The 24,788-nt window shown below is 46.6% G+C and overlaps 1 protein-coding gene across 1 annotated transcript in view; it reads right to left on the bottom strand.

Moving 5' to 3' along the window:
• The window catches only part of CCT7 (chaperonin containing TCP1 subunit 7), a 144,787-nt gene that overhangs the window by 18,133 nt on the left and 101,866 nt on the right, over positions 1-24,788 (bottom strand). Inside the window, exons 9-11 of the mRNA XM_069632310.1 lie at positions 21,068-21,165; positions 20,023-20,155; positions 11,045-11,251 (exon numbers count right to left, since the gene is read on the bottom strand). Of these exons, the coding sequence (XP_069488411.1) occupies positions 11,045-11,251; positions 20,023-20,155; positions 21,068-21,165 (438 nt within the window). The remainder of the gene's footprint in view (positions 1-11,044; positions 11,252-20,022; positions 20,156-21,067; positions 21,166-24,788) is intronic.

Genomic DNA, 24,788 nt, shown 5'->3' with positions numbered 1-24,788 from the left:
ACTGAACAATGGAGTGGAATGTCTCTTCCGAGTAAATCTCGAGATGGCAGCTAAATGCACCTTTATGGATGAAACAGATAAACCGTTATTTGCCAGGAGCAACAAGTATGGTAGGAGTTGTTCCGGTGTGATCGCCCGCGGGACCAGACCTGGTTGACCTGCGCACCATATGCAGAACCTTTTCCATTTGTATGTGTATGAAGTGTTCGTGGAAGGTGCCCTTGCAGCTTGCAAAATACGACAATCCGCTGGAATCGCTAACGCGCCAAACTAGGCGAAATCAGGAGCCAGGCCATCAGACTGAGGTTGTCCGGGTCGTGATGCCAAACGGTCCCTTTCTCCTGAGACAGAAGGTTGGGGATCTTCTGGAACCTCATTGGTTTTGCTGCTGAGAGGTGAAGGAGATCGGAGAACCACACTTGTCTGGCCCAATACGGGGCCACCAGGATCACCCGACAAGGATATCTGTGGATCCATTGCAGAGTCCGACGGGGATGAGAGGAAATGGGGGGGCATACAGAAACTTGCCCGTCCACGGGAAGGAGAACGCGTCCCCTAGAGAGTCTTGTTGTGGCCACCTGCTCGCGTATCGGGAGCATTTCTTGTTGTCTCTCGTCGCAAAGAGATCGAGGGCTGGATGACCCCATTCCGCGAAGACACAGTGCAGTTGTTGATCGTTCAGTTCCCATTCGTGTAGACAATTTATCTCCCTGCTGAGAGCGTCTGCTTGCACATTTTATACTCCTGGTAAGTGGAACGCCAACAGATGTTGGTCGTGTTGTAGGGCCCAATGCCAGATCTCCTGGGCTTCCGTCGACAGGCTCCTGGAGCAAGTTCCTCCCCTGCTTTCGTAGATAAAACATTGTCATGTTGTCTGTCATGATTCTCACCACTGAGCCCTTTATCAGTGGCAGAAAGGATTTTAGGGCCCAACGCACCGCCCTCAACTAGCAGGTTGATGTGGAGGGAAGACTCTTCCGATGACCAACGACCCTGAACCTGTAAGGAGCCCAGATGAGCTCCCCACCCAGTTAGAGAAGCATCCGTAACCACTGTCTTCTGGAACGCAGGTTCCAGTAAGGGCATTCCCTTCGTTAGGTGTATGGAGATTCTCCACCATTGAAGCGCCTGCGCAAGGGGCCGTTGGTCAACTTGTCCAAAAAGCGTCCTTGACTTTGTGCCCATCGATCCGCCAAGAATTCCTGAAGAGGCCTCATGAAGAGGCGACAATTGTCTATCAAGGGTATGCAGGACGACATGGTCCCCAGCAGGGACATGTACCTTCGTACTGACACTTTGGTGTCGACCTCCCATTCCGATGCCTTTTGTTGCAGTCTGAATCCTTTCGAGGGATGGCTTCACCAGCCCGGCTGTGTGTGGAACTCTGCCCCCAAAAAGACCAAGGTCCTTGAAGGCTTTAACGAGGACTTGTCGAAGTTCACTGCGAAGCCCAAACATTGCAGGAGGGACAGGGTGGCATCTAGGCTTTCTTGTGCCCTTTCCGGAGACAGTCCCCTCACTAGCCAATCGTCCAAATAAGGGTACACATGGTGACCTTCCTTTCTTAACCAGGCTGCTATTGGAGCCAGACATTTGGTGAACGTCCTGGGGGACGATTTTAGACCGAACGGGAGGACCTTGAACTGATAGTGGGTTCGTCCGACGACGAACCGCAGAAATCTTTTGTGCCATCGACGCACCGGGATATGGAAGTATGCGTCCTGAAGGTCTAGCGACGACAAATAATCTCCGGGTTGTATCGATCGGATCACCTCCTGAAGCGTCAGCATTTTGAATTTTAAATTCTTGAGCAGTTTGTTGAGCGCTCGTAGATCCAGAATGGGACGCCATTTTCCATTTGGTTTCTTGACGACAAAGTACCGGGAGTACACCCCCTGTCCTTTTTCTGCCACTGGGACCAGTTCTATAGCCCCTTTCTGCAGCATAAGGGCCACCTCCTGTAGTAGTATTTGAAGGTGGGGCTGTGCCGAGAACACCGGTGGAATGTGTGGTGGCTTGCCCTTGAACTGTAGAGAGTGGCCCAGATGAATCGTGTCCAAAACCCATCGGTCTGTTATGCGCTCCCACTCATCGATGCGACGAGACACTCGGCTCCCCAGGACGTCCTGAAACATGTCATTGTTGGTTCTTGGTTTGTTTATCTTTCGTCGACGAAGGGTAGGCACCCCGCCGTCTGGAGGTTTGGTAATCTCTGCCTCTAGAAGATTGGGCCGCACGCCTGTAGCCTTGGGACGAGTAGGAGGGTCTGCTGAAACCTCGGTCTCTAGATGACCCAAACCGGGAGTTACCCGGGAGATGCCCCTCTGAAAGGACAAAAGGAACAAAAATTCCTACCACTCTGGAGGGCTCCGAGTGACCGCTCCGTGTCAGTATCCTCTTTCCAATACTTTATATTGCACCTCCGGTCTGAACGTAGTGCACTTGAGCCAGGCTTGTCTACGTAGAACTACGCCATTACTGATTTGCTTAAAACCGGACTCTGCTAGGTCGATGGCAATGTTTATAGCATGGTTGGAGGCCTCCTCTCCTTCCCGTACTAGCAACATGGCAGACTTTCTATGTTCCTCGGGCAAATGCTCCAAGATAGGAGCCAGTCGGTGCCACATTTCCCTGTCATACCTAGACATAATCGCCAAGGAGTTGGCTGCTTTAACTGTAGTCGCACCGACGGACAGCACCTTCTTGCCGAAAGCGTCCCGTCTCCTGGCCTCGTTGTCTGGAGGGGTCGTGCATTTATGTTGAGACCTGGCCTTTCTAGCCGCCGCCGCAGATACCACCGACTCCGGCGAAGGTTGAGACGTCAGGCACTTGGGAGTCGATTCCGGAGCCTTGAACTTCTTCTCCAAACGACCTGTCACTGCCGGTTCAGAGAACGGGTGCCGCATGGTCTTCAGGCCCTCTTGCCAGACAGGATCCAAAATCAGGATGGCGAATATGGATTTCCTTCTCTTGCCCATATGATCAAAAAGAAAACAATCCTTTTTCTCCTCTTCAGGGACTAGGCCAAACTCCGAACACCCTTACTCATCATGGCATGGAATGCACCCACGTCATCAGGTGGCGATGGCTGTGCCGGGCTTCTCGGAGCTTCCACCTCTGCTTCAGAGTCCCAAGTTGGGTCCCTTGAGGGGGATAGTGAGATGTCCGAACCTGATCCTTCACGGTCAGAGTCCTGTAGTTCTCCATCTTCTTGCAGGATAGGGCAATCTTCCGGCGCGTGGGAAACGGCCGTAATCCTGGTCGCTGAGCGAGGAGCCGGGCCCGGATTGTCGACGAATGGCGTAGACTGTATCCGTGTCGGGGCCCTAGGCTGGGGTATTTGTGTGTCCAAACGCTGTAATAGCTTCTGTAGCGTATTTAGCACCTCCAAGGACAGAACCGCCTGGGGGTTCAGTAATGAGGTTGTAGGGATGGTACCCACATCCAAGAGCGACATCGCGCTGGTCAGCTGCAGCCCCAGATCGGTTGGGCGCGCGACCGTGTCGCGTTCCTCATCAGCCGACGAAATGGAGAAAGTCGCCCTTGGTTGAAGCAGGGCCTCAGGCGTAACGGGATCGAAAACCTCCGGTTGCCATCCCATTACGGGACCACCGTCGACGATGTTTCCTACCGCCGCAGTCTGACATGTGGGAGGAGCCGCCGATGACACAGGCGTCGACAAGCGGGTCGTCAACAAAGCCAGTGGCGCAGGGCCTTGAGGTGTTCCCGCCGCTTTTGGGGCCGACTTGCTGGCCGCGGCCTCTCGACTCAAGGTAGACTTATGACGGTCTCCTGAGGAGGATTTAGATGGTTCTTTTCTCTCCTTTTTAGATGAGGAGGAAGAAGACGGCGTCTTGTGTGAAGAGGAGGAGGCCTTCGAATGTTTCTCCGAGGGTAGTTTTTCGGCAGACTCAGGTTTGTTTTTCGGCAGCACGTGCCTTCGTCGGGGCTTCCGACTTACTTTTCGAGGCTGTGGAGCCCACCTCCGATGCCGGGTACGCACCCGCTCCGTCATTGAGCCAATCGACCAGGCGTCTTTTTCGATCTTTGAGGGTTTTCTGGGAGAAACCCCGACAGATTTCACAAGTGTCCGCCGTGTGGTGAGGATGAAGGCAGTAAAGACTGCACGTAGCACACAGACGAAACAACGCCTTTCCAGACATTCTCTTGAGAAGAACAAACAGTCGCAGAAGTAGAAAGTACAACCTAACCAAATAGCAGATACGCGAGGTAATCCCACCACTTTGGAAGATGGTTGAAATCTGAGGGAGCCGCAGGGGCGGAGCTATATATACCCCTACATCCTAGTGGCGCCGGCGTGCGCGGCCCAAAACGATGTAGATCGGACACAAAAGTCGGAATTTTTCCTATGGAAAATGTCTATATAACTTACCGAGGATTCCCAGCCTGACAGGGAATATTCTAAGCATGTGAATCCATGAAAGATCCAATGCTGGAGAAATGAAAACTCCTTCATATAATCCAGAGTTGCTAAAACAGGGGCCATGCAAATAGCCTTTTAAGTGCGCAAATAGTCCATTAATTACTTCAGTCCATGCCAATTTACAATTTGTTTTCGGTCCCTCTGAGACTTTGTAACAGCGGCCTTGTGTAGGCTGCATAGTCTAGGATCTATGACCTACAATAATTACATAAACCGCCCTAGTTGGTAATATTTTTTTCCCCCATTCACAGAAATAAGTTGCCCCAAGTATAGTACCTTCTTTTGGCAGTATTGTAGCTTCTTTCTATCTGCATTGTACAGCAATTGCAATAATGCAATAGAATACCTCAAGCACTGATGTTCATTTTCACTACATACAAGCAGATCCACATACTGGATGATTGCGCTAGGCACCTGAATATTTCCCAAGTCGGCATGCAGTACTCTAGGACTTTCTCAGTACTCTTGAGGCAATCTTGTGAGCTCGAAACATCGTTGACCATACGTAAACGCAGTGAGATACCATGAATCAGGATTGAGAAGAACACATTCTTCAGATCCACCACTGTCAAGTATGTTGCGGTCTTGGGAATGCTACATAGGATTGTTGCTGGATTTGGAACTACTGGAAACTCCTTCTGCACCATGTCATTAAGAGGACTTCGATCCTGGATCATCCTCCAACTACCCCCTGTTGCTTTCGTGACTGGGTATATGGCCGTATTACACGGGACGTGGATGGCACAATGATCCCTTACTAGAACCTAAATCGTGCATTTCATCCCTTCCTCTGCTTCCCTTGACAACAGGTACTGCCACACCTTTGGGAGTATTTCTCTAGACTGCAATGTAATCTGTACTGGGGACACATCTCTCAGTAACCCGATATGTGGATTAACAGTCCATAATTGTGCTGGCACACATTGCTATGTCCTCAAAAAATAAAGATGGGGTCGCCACTGCCATTAGGATGGCCTGTACCTTCCTATACTGCACCATGATATCACAGGGGATGCAGATTTCCAAAATGATCTCCCCATTTTGCTCACGGTCCTCAAATAACTCAGTCATTTTCTTCAATTGTACTGTCGGGTCTACACATAGTACTGTGTGGCACTCGCACCTGTCCTGGTCTGATTCAATCAGGACTACTAGTTGACACTACTAGTCCTTGCAAAGCTAGTGACAATACCATCTCTGGTGGCACCATGGTTCAGAAAAGAAAATCTGTGTGCACTCGGCAACATTTTGGTGCAATTTGAGGCACTGCTTTTGCTAGTACCTTGATACCATAGAAAAATATGTCTGGGACCACAGGCACCCCACGGACTGACTCCCTTGCCATTGCTTCGATTACCACCATTGCTCGAGCTACACACATCCCTGGAGTGTAACACTACCCCTTGATCTGTGAATGATAGTTACGTTTAGTTTACTGAGCAGATCATTACCCAAATGGTTAACAGGGGAACTCTAAACATAACAAGGGGGCTCCTACTACCTTACCACCCACTTTTATATCCATCTCCTCAGTGTATGGAACCATAGAAATAGCCCAAGAGAATCCCTGTGTGTCAAGAGTTGTACCCGATAATGGAAAGTTCCCCTCCATAATGTACAATTTAGTTGCACCTGAATCTACCATAAATATCAAATTGCTTATTTCCCATTTCCGCCTCCACCAAGGACTCCCCTTCAGGGTGTGCGGTTGTCAATAGAATTGGACACGAGAGTGCTCTCTATGGGCCGTCAGAAAATGCATTTGTCCCGGGGAATAAAAAGGTGGTCCCCCACCATTTGAACTCCTTGGAATGGGGAGCCTGTTCCTCCTGCCATCCTGTTAACTGTTCCCTTACCCTGCTGTGGTGGTTACCCACATTGCCCTTGCTAGTCAGCCCCATAAGGGAACTGATTTTGAGCTCCTTGCCCAAATTGCTGCTGTCCCATTCCTCGAGGCCCTTGGAATCCCTGCCCTGGAAGTGATTGCCCATAATGAAATCCCATCCCATGCTTGTTCCTGCATTCCCTTGTGAAATGCCCACATCTTGCGTAGTACCAGCACTGCTGATGTGCACAATACTCTTCCCCGGGGCCCTATTCTCCCCCAACCCCAAAGCTTCCTGCTTTTGCTCCTCGAAATCATCCTCTTCCCCTTGGTGCTCCTTCATACTGCCAATGTATGACCGCCCCACCCCATTGTCCCGGTCATCCTCCTCTCCATAGTGCCCCAATTGTGGCATTCACAATTTGTGTCTCCTGTCCTTTCCCCCCTGAGCCAGAGCCGTCACCGGTGCTTGGATGATTTCATTTCCGCTAGTTTTGCCTAGTCAGTTTGCCGCTTCTGCGCTGTCACCCTGTCCCGCTCCTTGATGGTCTATACTTTGCATCTCTGCCCACCCTTTGGCTTCAACTCCCACAATTTTATCTAGTGCCTTCTGGACCTCTTGGTAATACCCGCTTTACAATAAAGTAGAACGGTATAAAATGGTCCCATTGCCCTCCTGTCTCAACTCTCCACATTTCCTGTAACTTAATAAACCTAGCTGGGTCCTCATCGCCAATCATGCACTACATTAAAGAATGTAAGTCAGGGGTATCTGGGTACATCTTTTGTAGTGCATCCCATACCCCCGCCCTTACTAGATTAAAGGCTACTCAATCATGTTCATTATCTGCAAGAATTATCCCAGGGTACCCAGTTGTTGCCCATACGTCCCCCGCCTGGTCCCCAACTATGGCAACCAGTAAACTCCCCTGCTGTTTTTAAAATTCAAAGATCAATTTACTGGCTCGGTCTGTAATCAGGTGGGGGGAGAGGAGGGAGCTTTAATAATTATTTTTTGTCCATTTGAGGCCCTGCCACATACTACGTTATCCCTACTCCTTTGTGTATATGAGGCATCTGCATGTCTATTTTGTTTTCAACCCTTTTTAAGTAGTATTCTTCTGATCTTGTACTACCACCATTAAATCTGGTCTATTTCTTGGTCTATCCCTCCTTACTGCCTCTTGTGGCGGGGATATGTTTCTCGCCGCCTCTTGCCCCGCCTTTTCATTATTTCTACCACCTTGATTTTCCCCTTCATTTTGCCTTGCTTGTTCTTCTTGTCCCAGGACCATCCATACACTCTCCCCAATGTTTGTTTAACATTTCTTATTGCCCCAGGGTTGAATCGAAGCAAGACTCCAGACTTCCAATCCCACCTCCATTTGTTGCACTGGTACACTCATTTCTGGTGATACTTCTTCAGGTTCTTGTAACCAGACTAACCTTTCGTGCAACGCTCTTAACTCCTTTATATCCGCTTGTGAACCCTTTGGGTACACTGATGCTACAGGCATATCAGCGCTTGTGGATGGGTTCTATGGAGGTAGCAGTGCAAACGCTTGAGTTTTCCCCCCAGTTGCTAATCCGGATAATCCCGTTGTTGACACTACCACTGGAGGTTTATAGACTGGATTTGTATACCCTACTGCAGGTTCAGGCGTTATGGGGTATTTCCCCTTACATTGGATCTCTTTCTTCTGCCTTATCTTCAATATTCTTGAATAATCACCAGAGATTTAGAATCTTTTTTGGAATTTTCACCCCTTATATTTTGTTGCTAAAACGATACACAATTTTTCTAGCATGTTTGTTATGGGAGCCCTGCTCTTGCCAGGAGCAGGACATCCCCCTTCCTTTGTGTCCAATACCCATTTGTGATATTTATCCAACTTGTCACAATACAGGGGCAGGACCCTATGCATGTGTTTTATTGGAGTTTCTTCCTCCATAATGTTGCGTGCATCCCTAATGCTCCACTTAACCTTACTGATATGCTGCGCACGCTGGTCACACAAAAATACAGACCAACCCACTTTCCCCCCCACCCCCTTTGTTTCCACACAACGCGACTCATCCACCATCCTTTTACCACAAAAGACAGCAAGAGAAAATATACAAAAATAAGGCGCATTCCTTATACCGAGCCACTACTTATTTTCCTTATGTCCTTGCAGTACCACCTTCCCAGCTTTAATATGGTGAGGAGCCCACTGCTTTTATCATAAAAGAACAACGTGTATTACTACCTTCTCAACCTATTATGGCTAAGGATCCCTTACTTGCCAGTCTGTGTACGCCGAGGCTCCCTTTCCGCTCAGTCTTATATGCTGAAGATCCCTTTTTCCCCCATTATAAAAGGTAGAACAAAAAATATGCAACAATTTCAATACATAACCCACCTCCTAACCAATCTATAGCATAACACATCACCAAAGGTCCTATTCAATCAATATTGACCTCGTATTTCATCCACACCAAAATACTGTCATACATACATGTCCCCTTGTTAGCTCTCACAAGAGTATACTCACATGTATGTGTTCACTCGAGTTTTCCTCAATTACGAAGCCCCATTACTAGCCTGTCTTTCTCTAGCGCTACACCCTGCTTCAGTGAGCGGGGAGGATTTCTTTTAAAATGGCTCCTACTAAAACCGTTCAAGAAACCCATATTTATTTTTTCGGGATGGCCTGGGTTTACGCAAAGTACGGGGGCAAAACTGAGATGTAAGGACGTTACCACTGTAAGGGTGGCCCCAATTGTAAGGTTGTCCCTAATTACGCTCACACCAGAAAAAATACACCCCTCTAGGGAAGTAAGGCCAAGAGTCTATCTTGCAAGGATAACAAGTTTAATCTTACAGAAATGAGGATGGTATCAAAGAATTCTGCTGCCTGAACGTCTCCTGTCCCTCATCCGTTCCCGTCTCCTGCCAGTGATGCCAGGCAGGGGTTAATATACTCCTGGCTTGCTGCAGTTGTGTCAGTGGATATAGGCTATGGCTCCATCCCAAACAGTCCATCCTTCCTTACAAGGGATGCTCAAAAGCCTTCCTTTCTTCATCGTCAGTGATTTCTGTCAGACAATGCTACTCTACATTTTGCTACCTTACATAGAAGCACACTGCAGCCCTGCAGACTTTACAAATCTTGAGACATAGCCCCAATTTTCATTCATTCTGTTCACATTTCACTCATTTTATCTGAGCCCTATAGATTCCCCCAACCTTAATATTCATAATATGTCCCATTTAATTTTGTGCAACGAGCATGCAAATCCCCTATTCTTATACTGCATAGTCTCTTGATGGACAATCAACAGCTTGAGTCTCTTTGGGTGCTCTGTCAGTGCTCGCCTTAGTGACGCACTGTATGAGCCCTGCAATCCATTTTTAGTGCAGGCAACATTCCTTCTGGGACAGAGCTCGACTCCTCTATAGCACTAAGATTTTACATTTGCCTAGGAAGTTACATGTGCTTTATATTTAAACAATAAGTGCCCTTTTTCACTGCCTGCCAAGGTCTGTATGTTATATTTGCATAATAGAACCTTCCCAGTGCCCCTCCTTCCCTAATCCATTGTAGCGGCTAAAAGAGGTCTTGCCCAATTCTAAAGTGCTTGGGGGATGCAGGAGGACCCTGGTTCCTTCCCAACAGACTCAAACAGAGTAAAAGCCCAGAAGAAACTGACAAGAATAGCGAAAAATAAGACAGGGGCCATATTGAGAAAATGGTCACCCTTGGGTGCTGTACTGCAGCTGAGCCATCAGCCTGGAACTACATGGCACAAGGTAGTTAAAAAAATAAATCTGCCACCAGCCATTCAAGTGAGTTAGTGTAACAAAGTTACGTGAAGAGTGGATAAAGGAGTTACTATGTACTCCACCCCCCAAATCACTCCACATAGGGTGGTGTGTGCTGGACCCACAAAGGAATGGGTCCTTAAGACAGGGTTCCTCTTACTATTCTTGGGAACAGTAGTTCACGCAAGAAAATGTAGTTACACATTAAGAGAAGTCCAAGGGACTCCTCAGTGGCACTGCACAAAAGGTGTTGTGTCTCAATGCAAAAGCAGAGGCTTATGGAGTTTACCAGACTCCACAGTAACACAAAAATCCTAGTCAGAAAAAAAGTGAGAAAAAAAAAATCACTCACAGGAGTGAATTATAAAACTTTGTACAGTAAAAGAGCTGGGGGGTCTCTAAGGTTTAAAGGAAATTGGTACAGAAATGAAAATTAGTCGTTCACATACCTGGAAGGCATCAAAAGTTTAAGAAAAACATTTCAAAATAACTCCTGGTGAGTCAAATACGCAGTGCTCTTGGAGTGTCACTGCCCAGCTGAGAAAAGGTCTAGCAGTTGATATCGTGGGACCACATTAGGTTCACGCAAGGGCTTGAACTGCAAATGCACCAGCAGCATTGTTAGTAAATTACACAAATGCGTGGTCCCATGCCATTCCTTGGCTGGAGAAAACATCCAAAACACGGGAGATGGAATGTAGCGGTACTAGATCAGAGAAGTTTATGTATTTTTATCAGTCTTAGACGGGAGACAAAAACTTAAATTTGCAGCCACAATTTAAATATAAAATGTCCTTCAGATAATACAATGAGAAAAACTACCTTTCAATGCATCAATTAGAAAATGCTACATTGGAGTATGTATTACGAAAGCCTCCAGAGCAGACACATTGTAAGATTGCCCCAGATATTTAAGCTGCTAGAATTATCAGCATCACAATGGCTAGTTGAGCCTGGGAAATTCACTTACCTGTGCATGCTTAGCCCTCAGTTTGTTCAAAATATTGGTAGCATCAAAGCCAGCGTTGTCACACAGCTGTCGGGGAATTATTTCCAGAGCCTTTGCATAGGCTCCAATGAGAAGTTGCTGCTTTCCTGGAATGGTCCTGGAGTAGTCACGGAGATACTTTGAAAGCTCCATCTCTATTGCCCCTCCACCAGCAACAATAGAATCGTTCTGGAACAAATGGATAAAGATTTAAACATCAGTTCTCTTTACTAATGAAAGAACCTTTTTGATGGGTTTGAAGAATTGTAGTCAAAGCAAAATTTAGAATCTCGTGGGCTGTACTACAACAGAGAAAAACCATACGATATGTTGAAATAATCAATTTACGCTCAAGTGGATCAAAATACAAAGAGTCACAACATGGCATCCATTTTATTAGCTACTTTTAGCAGCTATCTACAGCCACCAGGGGAACCTTTTTACAGCCAGATAGGGCATTAGTAGGCAAGGCACACTAGTAGCTCCCTGGACCACCTTGGCCCAGTAAAGAATGATGTGCATGCGTTTAAAATATGCTTTGTATATTGTATCCAATGGTAGGTCCAGATTTGTTTTAAAAAAGTAGATTTTCACAGGGGTGTTTCCTGTCCCTACATATGCAGGACCCCACAATGCTCCATGATGCCTACTGTTAAGATGGATTTCCAAAATGAGCCCTGGTGGAAGGATTTTGCTAGTCCACCCCATTTATGGTAAATCGAGACAGAGGTTGGGCAAAACCCAATCAAGGTAAGGTAGCTGAGCAGTCAAGGCTTGGTCTCAGTGAAAGTGTGTGTTAGGACAGTTTTTCTGAAGTCCAAGTAAGGGCTACATAAAACCATATATCTGAAGCAGTACAAGAACTCCACTCTTAGTGTAAGGCTGTACCACCTGAAAACATTAGGTAGCATAGACAGAGCAGCCAGGCTTATCTTAAGAGGGAGAGAGGGCTGTAGGTCAGTACAAAGAAATTGTACCATACATACATCCAAAGAAACACCGATACACTTATGTATTGTAAAAATAATGATTAGAAATACATCTAGGCAAAGATAAATCTTTGGAAAACTAAGTACTGTTCGAGACCCCCAGCTCTTGCTGGCCTCAGGGATTTTTATTTTTTTACTCCCGAGTGAGTGGGATCTTTTAGTCACGCATGTGTTTTTCTCGCTATGATTTTCTATGTTCCTTACTGTTTCATGGGGTCTGGAAAGCTCCATGGACATCTGCCTTTACATTGTGACACAGTACCTTTTGTGCACTGCCACTGAGAATTCCCTAAGACTTCTAATGTTAACTATATTTTCTTGGGTGAACTACAGTTCCCACGAATAGTAGTAAGATGCCCCCCGTCTTACTTACCTTTACTTTATGGTCCAGCACACACTACCCTACGTAGAGCGCTGGGGAGATACATAGTAATGCTTTAACTCATTCTTCATTTAACATTGTTACACCAACTTACTTGAATGGATGGTGGTAGTGATTTCTTTTTTTCTACCTAGTGACATGTATGGGATGTGCTGCACCAAAGGGTGACAATTTTCTCAAAACGGCCAGTCTTTTCTCGCCATTTCTTGTTAGTTTCCTCTGGGCTTTACTCTTATTTGCATCAAGTTTGAGTCCTTTGTCTAGTTTGCCTATGATGGGCTTCAGCCCTGAAGAACGCCCAGTCTCCAGTGTGTCTGGAAAGGCAGGATGTAAGGGAGGTTCCCGCAAATTCCCTGTCCTTTGTCTCCACGTGCCAGAGTGAAACTAGTTCCTATTGACCAGCTGGCTATTCTGAAAGGCTGCGGACAAATGCCGATGTGAAAACTCCCGGCAGAAAAGCACACTTCTCCAGCATTGGGTCTGGCATGGATTCACATGGCTCATGAATATTTCCCAGTCAGGCCGGGAATCCTCGGTAAAAGAAAAGTTTCACTTTCAAACTGGATTTCTCCTCTAAACCAATCACTTCCCTCTCCCTAAGCCCCTCCTCTGGCAGCCATCTTCAGATTTGGTAGCACGTAAAGTCGCAGTATGACCAAGAAGAGCCGGAGAGGGCCAGGGGGGAGGGTTTGCATGTGATTCCATGCCAGACTCATGCTGGAGAATAGTTACAGCTAAGTAACTTGTTCCTTGTCCAGCATGGGTTCTGGCATGGTTCACATGATCCTGGATGAAGAAAGCATAGCAGTACATACACAACCACAGGAGGTGGCAAGGCTCAACATAAGCAATTGCCCTTACCTCCTCACTAGGATCACCTTCAAGCGAACAGGTTGCCTAGCACTGCCTGGCCCAACCTGGACTCTCTGGAATCCCTGGCGACGCAGTAGAATCTTGTGAAGGTGTGCGTACACCTCCACGTAGCAGCCCAGCAGATGTCCAGCAGGGGCACACCAGACGAATACAACAATCGCTCTGGTGGAATTGGTTCTCGGACGGCCGCGAAGCGTCAGTTTGCCAACCGGTGATGGTACGTGATACAGCAGGAGAGCCACCTGGAAATGGTAGCCTTGGACAAAGCCTTCCCATGGTTCACAGGACCAAAGTTCACCAAAAGTTGTGACGTCTTCCTGAAACATTTTGTGCGCGTCACAGAACTTCAGAGCACGCGCCACATCCAACGCGTGCAGAGTCCTGTCAGCTGGCGACGAAGGGCTCAGAAAAAACACAGGCAACACCAAAGGTTTGTTGAGATGGAATTCCGACGGGACCTTTGGCATGAAGGAGGGCTGCATCCGCAGCACCAACCTCGTCTCGTGGAAAGCCAGATAAGGTCGCTTGCAGGACAGGGACTGTATCTCACCCACCCTGCTGGCAGATGTGATGGCCACGAGCAAAGCCGTCTTCCACGAAAGAAACTTGGATAGGCTGGAAGGGGCCTCCTCCCACGAGCCTTGTCAGCAACACATTGAGTTCCCACGCCAAGACAGGCGCCTTCACCGACGGAACAAACAAAACAGTGATTTGAGGAACTCCTTGACTAGACGGTGTGATCAAAGATAAGACCTTCCCCGATACCTGGTGTAGCTGGAGATAGCCGCCAAATGCACTTTCATGGAGGCATGTGCTAGCCCCGCCTTAACCGACGACAAGTACAGAAGGATCTGCGGGGCCGTGGCCCTCCGAGGGTTCATTTTCGGCGACCGGCGCCAGTCTTGAAACGCTTCAACTTACGCCCGTAGCATTTAAGAGTCGACGACGCCCTGGCAAGGACCTCCCTGTAGTCTGCCGGAAGCTCGTACCCAATGAACTCTAATGCTGAAGGAGGCAAGTCTTCAGGTTCAGCGATCCTGACTTTCTGATCAACAAGAGAAGCTCAGGAAGGGACGATTCTTCCCTTGGGTTAGTGGGACCAACTAACCCCAAAACAAACTTTGCTGGAAAACTTTTCACGTCTGGCTGTACTACTTTGCTGCTGAAGAAACTGAGTGCCAGGGGACGAGCAATCAGTAGTTTACTGCAACATCTGCAATCTGGCCTGAAACTCCAGCAGTCACCTCAGGACCCTCCAAAAGCAGAATGACCCAAGCTTGAGTTGCCTCACCAGAGTTCAGGACTCAAGGAGTGAAGGAAGCCCAACCAGTTTCCAAGATCCGCATTGGTGCCGTTTACCGAGCGCTGAACCCGTGAGGAGCCGCTGATCTGAAAAGAGCCCCTAGCTGCTGCCAGTCATTGAGTTGTTGCTGCAGGAGTTCCCAGACGTCCTCCCTCTTGTCCCCACAAGGATCTACATCACGGCAACCGGACAGGAGCCACCTGGACCACTCTTCATCCAACTAAAGGTAACGTTCTGACTTGATGTCTCATCTCAGTGGAGACTTGCAGTAGCTGCTTTTCTAGAGTTGATTGTAACTCGAACTTTCACAAGTGTAACAGCTTGTGTCCCTATGTGCAAGACAATTTATTAAGTGCCTCAGCTCTATAGACTTTGCTCCAATGGACGTTAGCTGTCCTGGCTCCCTGCTGACTATTCCATTTGACCGATTCTTACTGTCCATCATAGGGGATTCATTAGTTTTAAACTAATATTGATGGGAAAGGTTATCTAGATTTCACTTGAAAATCGTGCTCACATACTCCGAGACCCTGTTTAACCTTTCTCCTTCCTCTGAACCTTTCCCTTCTACAAAACCTCAGAATCCAAAAGTGTACAAGGGATACATAAATGCCATTACTGTCCTAGTTAGTGAAGTCACCTCAGCGTGCAGAAAGTGTGTATGAAGCATCTCTATAGAGTATCTACTTGCTTTGTGGATATTCTGAAAAGTATTTTGAAGTGTATTTGATTGTTGCATATATTGCCCTTTCTAAAGAATGCTCCTTTAAAAATGACCGTTAATTATTTTAACTAAAAAATAAAAAGTATAAGTGTTACTTGGCTACTTGTTTTGGAGGATTTCATTGATACAGCTCTCTAGCTCACATTTACCCCTCTTGAGATAAGCCTGGCTTCTCAGTTACACTACCAACTTGTGTTTTACAGGCCTATACCAATAGGTGGGTTACCCAATACCAAGAGGACAAGTGTTGTGTAGTCTCCCACAGGGTTACTACAGCCAATTCTTGCCTAACATGAACTAGTGTTCAAGTGAAATTGACTTTACTTACCTTTGTAGGTCCAGCAAACAGCATCTTATGTGGAATGCTGGGGGGGGGTTACCTTGTAGCCCTGTATCCTACATTCTATGTTAACCTCACTACTTTCAATGGCTGGAGGCAGTGGTTTAAATGTCCTACCATTGTGCTTTTCTACCGCAGGCTGAATCCTCAGCTGCAGTACAGCACCCATGGGTGACCATTTTGTCAAAAAGGCCCCGGTCTTTTTTTCACCATTTTCTGTTTGTGAGGTCTTTCTTGGGGTTTATTCTGCGCACCAAACCAGGTTGGAGCCCTTTTGTTTTGCCTTTGACTGGCTTCAGCCCTGAAGCCTGGCTCGGGCTCCAGTGTGTCTGGAAAGGCAGGATGTGAGAGGTTCCTGAAACTCCTGTCCTTTGTCTCTAGGAGTGCATGAATGCAACCAGTCCCGGTTGGCAGGCTGACAGCCACCCTGCTGTGTGATTGACAGCCTAGGCTGTGCATTAATGGGAGAAACCTGCTTAAAAAAGGCGAGGGTTGTGTGACTAGAGGCAGAGTCGACCACTGGGAGAAACAGATGAAGAAACCGTAAACAAAGCTTGCTGCAACCCATTGGACCTTTGAATTGCCAGGTGAAGCCCTGCTGCTGTGCTCAATTCGACAGAAGCTTCGGAAGAGACAACTTTTCCACTTGGGTTAGTGGAACCAACTAACCCAGACACGAAATCCACTGGACCATCTTCCCCGACTGGCTGTACTTCTTCAGTGCTGCAGGAACAGAGTGCCAGGGGTCGAGTAACCCGTAGTCTGATGCAAACATCTGCAATCTGGCTAGAAGCTCCAGTAGTCTCCTAAGGGCCCTCCAGAAGCAGGACAACCAGAGCTCAAGTCCCGTCACCAAAATGTAGGGCCCAAGGAGTGAAGGAAGCCCAACCGGAATTCGAGATCCGCAACAGTGCTGTTTGATAAGCGCTGAAACCGCAAAGTGCTGCTGAACCAGAGCTGGTAGCTGCCGACAACCTTCCAAGTACTGCCGTGGGGGCCCTCCAGACGTCCTCATGTCCCCACGACTGAAGCTCAGGAACATTGGGTCTGCACCACTGTAGCAGGACAGAATCCAGCGGGACCACTCTTCTTCAAACCAGAGGTACTGTTTAGATGTGGGGTTGTTAGGTACAGATTTGGGGTAGTGCTCTTCAATCTCAGCCTCTGGGCAATAGGACCCAACCTTTGGCACAAGTCTGAACTACACAGGTTGGTAGTGTGGTAGAGTAGCCAGGCTTATCTCAAGAGAGGTCAATGTGAGCAGTAGAGTGGTTACACAAAGATTCACAGTGACAAGTATTGAAAAACACTTTAACTCAAGGTTTCTTGATAAAACAATTTTAAGCCTCCTTTAGAAGGAAGCAATATAATAGCAACAAACAAATACCTTCAAAGTACACACTCAGTTTCTAAATCAGCAAGCACCCATTGGGGATGCCACACAGACACTTCCTACACCCTCAGGTGATAATAGTTAGGACACTGGACATTGATATGTTACGGTTAGAATTTAGAATAGCACTGAGATGTGGCAAAGAAAAGGTTATTAAGTACAAACAAGCGATCACCATTATTCTTAAGCAGGCAAATACTTTTCAACCCTCCCTAGTGTCAGAGGAGAGAAGAGTTTCAGTGAAACAAGCTAGGCCAAAGTCAATAGGCAAAAGTCTATATAGCTGAAGCACTTCTTGCAGGCAAGTAGAAAAGTCTTTGCACAATGTTTTAGAAGTCTTTAGTGAAGAAGACTCAATGTAGGGGCACAAGCTGTTAGGCTTATGAAGAGTAGAAACAAATCTACAACAAGAGGTAAGTTCAATTAGCCTTTACAGTATCTTTGGTTAGAAGAAAATGCAGCAGATGACTTCTGTTCCTGTGCAGCTCTGCAGATCCTGGTGTTCCTGGGCCTCAGTCGTGGGGACAAGAGGGAGGACTTCTGGGGACTCCTGCACTGCAACGGGACGGTTACTGACAGCAACCTCCAATCTTCAAACTAGTGACAATTCAGTTTTTCAGCTCCTCGCGTCTACCGCAAACAGCACGACCATGGTTCCTGGATGTCAAGACTTTCCTTGCATCTGGGGTCCAGCACAATGTTGAGGTGGTTCAGGCTCAGTCAGTCCTGCTTCCTGGGAGTCCAGAGGATCTTCCTGGAGCTCTTGGCGAGCTTAAAAGCAATGCACACAAACTGATGTTCCTCTCCCAGTATTTCGGTTTCCAGCAGCAACTCTGGAAATTCAACCAGCTCCGAGAAGGATGTTCAGGTGGCTTACTTTGGAGTTGATTGGTCCCACCAACTCAAAGGGAGAAGTAGTTCTTGAAGGGGCTTCTCTGTCGATACGAATTTGGATATTCAGCACAGCAGTAGGGCTTCACCGGGCAAACCAACGGTCCAGGAATTGCAGCTTATTCTTTGGATTCTTTTGTCCAGTGGCCTACTCTGCCTTCCAAGCCAAAAAGCCTCGCCTTTTATGCAGGTTTCTCCCATTCATTCCAGCCTGGCTGTCAGTCACCTGCAGGGTGGCTGTCCTTGCCAACCAGCCAGCCACCTAAGTGTGCATTCCGGTCTCCTAGGAGATTAAGCACAGAGTTTCGGGCACCTTCCTCACTTCCTACCCCTACCAGACACCCTGGAGCCAGAGGCAGGCTTCACTCGTGAATCCCCGCCTAAGACAAACAAAGGGAATAAACCTGGTTTGGCGCGCAGAATAAATCTCAAGAAGGACCTTTCCCCAAAGAAATGGCGAAAAAAGACGACCAGGGCCATTTTGACAAAAATGGCACCCAGGGGTCCTTCACTGCAGCTGCGAATGCAGCCCCCGGTAAAGCCACACCAAGGTAGTAAAAAGTAAACTACTGCCACCAGCCATTCATCAAGGAAAAGGTTACAATGTTACATGGGGTCTGCAACCTTTGGCTCCCAGATGTGTTTGGACTACCATTCCCATCCGGCCTGTACAGCATAGTCAATGTCAGGAGATCATGGGAGTTGTAGTCCGAACCCCTTCAGCACCCCATTAGAAGATAGTGTGCTGGGTCTAGAAATTTAAAAGTTTGTCAATTTCAATTTACTGCTCTTGGAAACAATAGTTATTCGAGAATGGTAGTCAAAACTTCTGGGGAAATCTGGAAGACTTCCCTGTAGCACTACACTGAAGGTGCTGTGTGCTACAATGTAAAAAGATGCCCATGGAGTTTGTCAGACTCCAAAAACCAAAAGAAACATTAAAAATCACATTAAAATACGAGAGTGGGAAAAAGGGTCTCTCTCTCCAGGTAAAAATGAAAAAGTCCTAGAATCCAGCAAAAGAACTGGGGTCTCTAAGGTAGAGAGGAATTCACACATTTCTGAGAATTCCTCCTAACAGGGGTGCTTACCTCATTGTCTTTTAGCTGTGCTTTTTCAGTTGGGAATTGTAGTGGCTTACGAGAATTGATTCCAACTATTTGCACAGGCCTAACAGCTCATGACCCTACAAGTTATTTTCTAACAGACCCTCTAACTTTGTGCAAGACTTTGATTCCAAGAAGTGCCTCAGCTTCATAGACTGTTTCAAATGGACTTTGGCTGTTCTGGTTCCTTGCACTCTTCTAGCCCGTTGACTTTGATATTGTTTGTCCCTCAGAGGTGGTAACTTGTTCTATACTTAATGCTGAGAAAGGCTTGTCTAGATTTCATTGGAATATTTAAGTGTTCTCACATATACTGAGAACCTGTTTAACCTTTTCCTTCCTTAAACCTTTCATTTCTGCGACCTCTGAATATGCAAAGTATAACTAATTTGCAAAGTATAACTAGTGCGATATAAATGCCATTACTGTGTAGGAGTTCTGTAAGAAGCATAACCAAAGATTATCTACCACCTTGTTAAGATTCTTAAACCAATGTTAAACTTTTTACATGGTTATATGAATTTCTTTTTAAAGAAAGCTTGTTTAAAAATGAATGTTAAAAAAATAACTGAAACCTTGAGTGCAAGTGTTCGGACACAGGACGTTTTAACATCTTGACAACTGACAGACCTCTCCTATGATAGGAATAGCGGCAACAATATGAAATGTGCAGGTGAGGTAATAAAAAGACCTTACACACCTAAAAAATAAGAATGAATCCAAATCATTGGTAGATATGCTGGGATTACATTTTAACAGAATATAGGAAAGTTGTAAAATAAACGTACCAACATGAACGATGCATGAAATTTGGAGCCAATAGGAAAGTGCATAGCAAACAAATCTAATATCTATACCCACAAACTTTGAAGGGATACTAAACCATGATCAGAGTACCTCACAGTAAATAGCAGAAGATATTTTGGTCACAAATCTACGTACTGTTCCATAAACCTTACCTTGATTGCACGCCTGACGATCATGATGGCATCATGCAAGGATCGCTCAGTCTCTTCCATGAACTGCTCAGCACCACCTCTCAATATTATAGTGCAGGTCTTTGCTTTCGGGCAGCCTTTGAAGAAGTTATACCTTTTATGAGACAATATAGTAAAAACAATTGGACACTGAAATAAGAAGATCAAAATTATACAATGACCAAATTGTGGAAGGGGCACCAGCGAGTTTCAAACAAACAGGGGAAGAAGCACGAGAAAAGTGAACAGCTGAGGATACAGAAACTTGTTGCTTCTAGATGGTAAAGGGACTGAATGACAGTGATGGGGCTTGCAGGGTGAAGCTACACCTCACAGCCACGCACCTCTGGTGCAAATGGCTCCAGTCCTGTCACTTTATGGTGATGGGCTCATGAAAGGTGTTGTGGAAAATGTCTGGGGTAGGGCCTGGGAGTATGAAGGCAAACACATTCATGAGGCCTACAATGTAAGACCAGAGAATCCCAAAAACTGAATGCTATCCTAACAAAGCAGCTGAAGTCACCACTTGATTGCATAATTAATGAAAGAAAATTGTGCAACCGAATGCCTAAGTTCCAGGCAGGTTCTTTCAGCATCTAACCATTTGGTCTTCGCAATATGGCATTTCAGATGGTCTCGCCATTTGGGCAGTGAGAGACTGACAACTAGCAATCACATGCTGCAGGTCATGGAGATGAATAAAGGTATTTCTGTGGATTGGTTTTGCTGCTCATTCACAAGTGCAGTGAAGGTGCGACTTTGGTATTAGTAGAGCATCACTGCAATCTCCACCTTTAGCACATCCAGAATCATTTGAATAAACCTAATACAAGTAGTAGGTGAACATGGCCACTTCAGTCAGGGCACACTGGAGAGGCATAGAACAGATAGATCTTGTGTGAACATAGAACACAAATGAACAGAGCCAGCCTGGCTAGTGAATTTGTGCAAGCAACAAACTGAATTAGACCAATTTTGAATATACAGTTAAAAAAGGGTTGCCATAGCTCAAGAATTGCCAATATACCTTTCTCCTCCTACTTGTACTTCTTCAAAGAGTGCACACTGTCCCAGCACGTCATCCGTCAGGGAATTTACACTGGTCTGGATTGAACCACCGCATGCCTGTTTGCGATAAAGATAATCAAATCACTATGGCTATCCTACTTGCAGCAGTCAGAGCTTAAAATGTTTACGTAACTACCAAACCAATGAAAAGATACAAAACTAATAGTCAAATTAGTTTAAAAAAAAAAAAAGGAAAAAACGGAATCTTCTAAACTATTACTGGTGAAACAACTGCTAGCTACTTAACACAGGTGATTAAAAAAGGAGGGTGGCGAGTGTGGGACAGCAGACGCATGGTAAAAGTAATTAGCCTGGCCCCATAGAAAAATATCAGTGCTCCAAAATATTATTTCATTGTGAAATACTCTGGTTATTCCATCAAAAAAACCATGCAGACGACAGTGAATGTTTACACCTTTTCCAACCAGCTAAGCAGAGACTAGTCCTGAAGGTCAGTGAATACAAGCGCAGGTTGTACACCATACCCAAATAAAAAGAACCAGACAAACTCATTGAAGGCCCTCATAGTTCTCAGTAAACCTAGGCATCCATTTTAAAGCCCTCTTCAGAATGCTCACCGCTGGGGAAGCAGCTAGAGCCCAATGCTCCTGCTCACTCTCCTCCAAGGCTTATATTCAACAACTGATGTAATGACAACAGCAGCAACCACCCAAGGAAGATGGAACCCTCAAGCTCTGGAACAGGAAATTCAAGAGCACATCACCAGCTGTACTGACAGATGTGTTGCTCAGAAAAGTGGAAAAGGATGCAAGCAAAATCAACTTTACCCAGGCAGAAGCATCCATCCCACTTGTAAGGCAGAACGATTGAGATCAAGCGGAAAACCACAGGCCTCTCAGGGGGACGCGAAGGCTGCTTCAAAATAGGAGATCAATAACCGAGCTAGCAACTTCAGGTTTGTGGTTGTGGCTGGGGCAAGTGAAGGCGAGACGCCACTGTATATTTATGGGACAACTGAGACACTAGTCACCCAGTCAGACTTTGCATACAAGTCTGTGCCCAGGTATAACACGATAACTGATATTTGTGCCACAATGATTTAAGGGGCATGTCAAGACAGCAGCAGATGATTGGATGGGAGGAGGTCCCCAAAGTGGCGGAGGAGAACAGGAAGGCTTTCAGATGCCAAAGCCACTGTAAGAGGAATATGAATGACATGCATTATTCACCGTAAAAGCATTTCTGAATATTGTATCCGCTTAGATTCACATGCTGTCCATATAGTCCGACATCCAGTGGTAACCGCAGAGTATTGCATCTGTTCTTTCGAGAGGGGACGTCGACATGGGTGTGCCTGTAGCACTATCCCCAATGTGACGTGTAGTGTACCCAAAATTCCTCACGCGTCAAGGTCCCTCCAATTGTATTTTTCTGCCATGAGAGAGCCTAATGACTATCGTGAGTACATAAGAGAAAATAGTAAGAGGTCTATGTTCCTTCCACCCGAGCAAGTTGTAAGGGTGTGCTATTACGGTGAGTAATGCATGTCTTTTGATTATTAATCTGCTTAGAATCACATGCTGTGCATAGACTAGCAAGCAGTACCCAGAGTTGGAGGTGGGTTGTGAGAAGGAACAGTAGTGAAAAGATGTCTTAGTACTGCTTGTCCCACCCGAGAATAAGACCTAGAATGAGTGTCTAGGCAATAGTGTTTTGTAAAAGTGTGTACAGAACTCCAGGTTGCCGCTTTGCCAATGGACTCTAGGGGAACATTTGCAATGAATGCTATGGAAGCCTCAGTGCCTCGAGGAGTGTGCTCTAGATTTGAAGGGCAGTTCTCTCTTAACAAAAGTGTAAGAGTGTGATGCAATTGACAATCCACCTTGAGATGGCCAATTTAGAGACAGGTCCGTGCTCTACCAGCTGCCACTGAACAAAAAGGTTGGTCTTTCTCAGTGGTCTAGTTCTTTCCAGATAAAACATGACTGCCCTGCGCACCTCTAAAGTGTGTAGGCTTCTTTCGGCCAGGTTAGTGGGGTATTGGAAGAAAGTAGGCAGTTCTATTGATTGGTTCACATTGAACTTGGAAATAAACTTAGGTGCAAATCGAGGGTGCGTGTGCAGACCCACCATCTCTGAACTGTAACAAAATGGTTCAGAACGGAGGGCCTGTAGTTCACCAACTCTTCTTATAGAAGTGATAGCCACTAGGAAGGCTGTCTTCTAGGCAAGATCCTCGAGTCTTGCCTTATGCATAGGCTCAAAAGGAGACCCAATAAGTCTAGTCAATATCACATTTAGGTCCCATCTGGGAGCCAGGTTAGAAATGGGGGGGTGAATCCTTTTAACCCCTTGTTACGCTCACCGGCTCCCACAGGGGCGTTGGTCGGACCCGGACGGCTGCGGTCTCCACCAACGTGATGCGTAGTGCAGAGATGACTGACTGGACTGGCCCTCCTAATCTTGTCTGCTTGACCCGTAGAAGTATTCTCCTGCAAGTGGAGAGATGGATTTAGCCACCCGTGGATTCAAGTGATGGCACCCCCCACAGTCCTCCCACTAATCACCTCTGAAGTGCCCTCTCAGCAATCTCACCTTATACTCTTGAAAGATGAGCTCTCCATCCTGCATTGATTGCAGGGGCGCGTTGATGCCAGTTACTTCACTGGTTTGAAGGCTTGGGAGAGTTCCGGAGAGTATTGACTCAGGTTCCTGGTGAGGACAGTAAGTATCAAGTTCATAGAGTTCAATATGTCCGATGTTCACTCTCGTTTCCCCCCTTCCTTGTCTTGCAGCTGAGTTTGTGAGAAGATGCTCTCGTGGTAGCTGGTGGCGCTCAGGTAAGAGTATTATCTGATGCTGTCCGGTAAATGTTGCACGTGTTTAACGTGTCGTTTTTCTCCCTCTTTGCAGGTGCGGCGCATGAAGATGTGGAGAGTTATAGAATAATGTCTCTGGTGGTAAATCAGGCAAGTCCGTGGTGATAAGAGTTATATTTGTTGGTTTTCTCGGCTCACGTGGTTTTCTTTTGTCCCCCAGCTGCCGGAGTTCAGCGAAGAAATGATGGCGGCAGTGCCGAATCGAAAGATGATGCAAGGACTGGCGAGTATGGCGCGGCGCTGCAGCTGGAGATGCAACGCGTACTGAAATGTTCTTTCCAGGTCCGGAGACGAGATGGATCCAAAATCAGGTGTGGAACTTTGTTTTCTAACCTTGTCCTTTTCTTTTAAATAGCCTCCAAAGTAGTTCCAGTTAAGAAGATCCCCAGAACCACACCGGAGTAAAAAAATAGTCCCTGTAATAAAATAGTCCCATCCAGGCCTCACGTTGGCTTGGACTCACTTGCAGCATGGTCTGCATCAGGTAAGTAAAGTCTATGAGCCTGACGCCTATGGCGCCAGGACTGAACCCAAACAGGGGTTTTAATAAATATCTGGATGCCTGCTTCCGGAGCCGATGGGCTTGGTCCTGAAGCACGGGGGAAGGCATCATGACACCCCTTCCATGAAAGCCTTAATAACTGGTATTCTCCACCACAACACCTTCTGTTGTGACGTAGTGTAGGCTGCGAGAGCAGCTAAGTGAACCTTTAGGGAATTAAAAACCAAGTCTAATAAGGGAGTCAGGTACAATACAATGTGTGGAGGAGATCAGTCAGTCAATGGGATTGATGCCCTTTGAATTGCACCAGATAAAGCGCTTACATTTACTGGAGTAGC

Source organism: Ambystoma mexicanum, chromosome 6q (genome assembly GCF_040938575.1).
Source record: "Ambystoma mexicanum isolate Mex_15411 chromosome 6q, UKY_AmexF1_1, whole genome shotgun sequence".
In the NCBI taxonomy this organism is placed as follows: domain Eukaryota; kingdom Metazoa; phylum Chordata; class Amphibia; order Caudata; family Ambystomatidae; genus Ambystoma; species Ambystoma mexicanum.
Note: the sequence above shows the minus strand (reverse complement) of the source record. Positions and strands in the feature narration are given on the sequence as shown.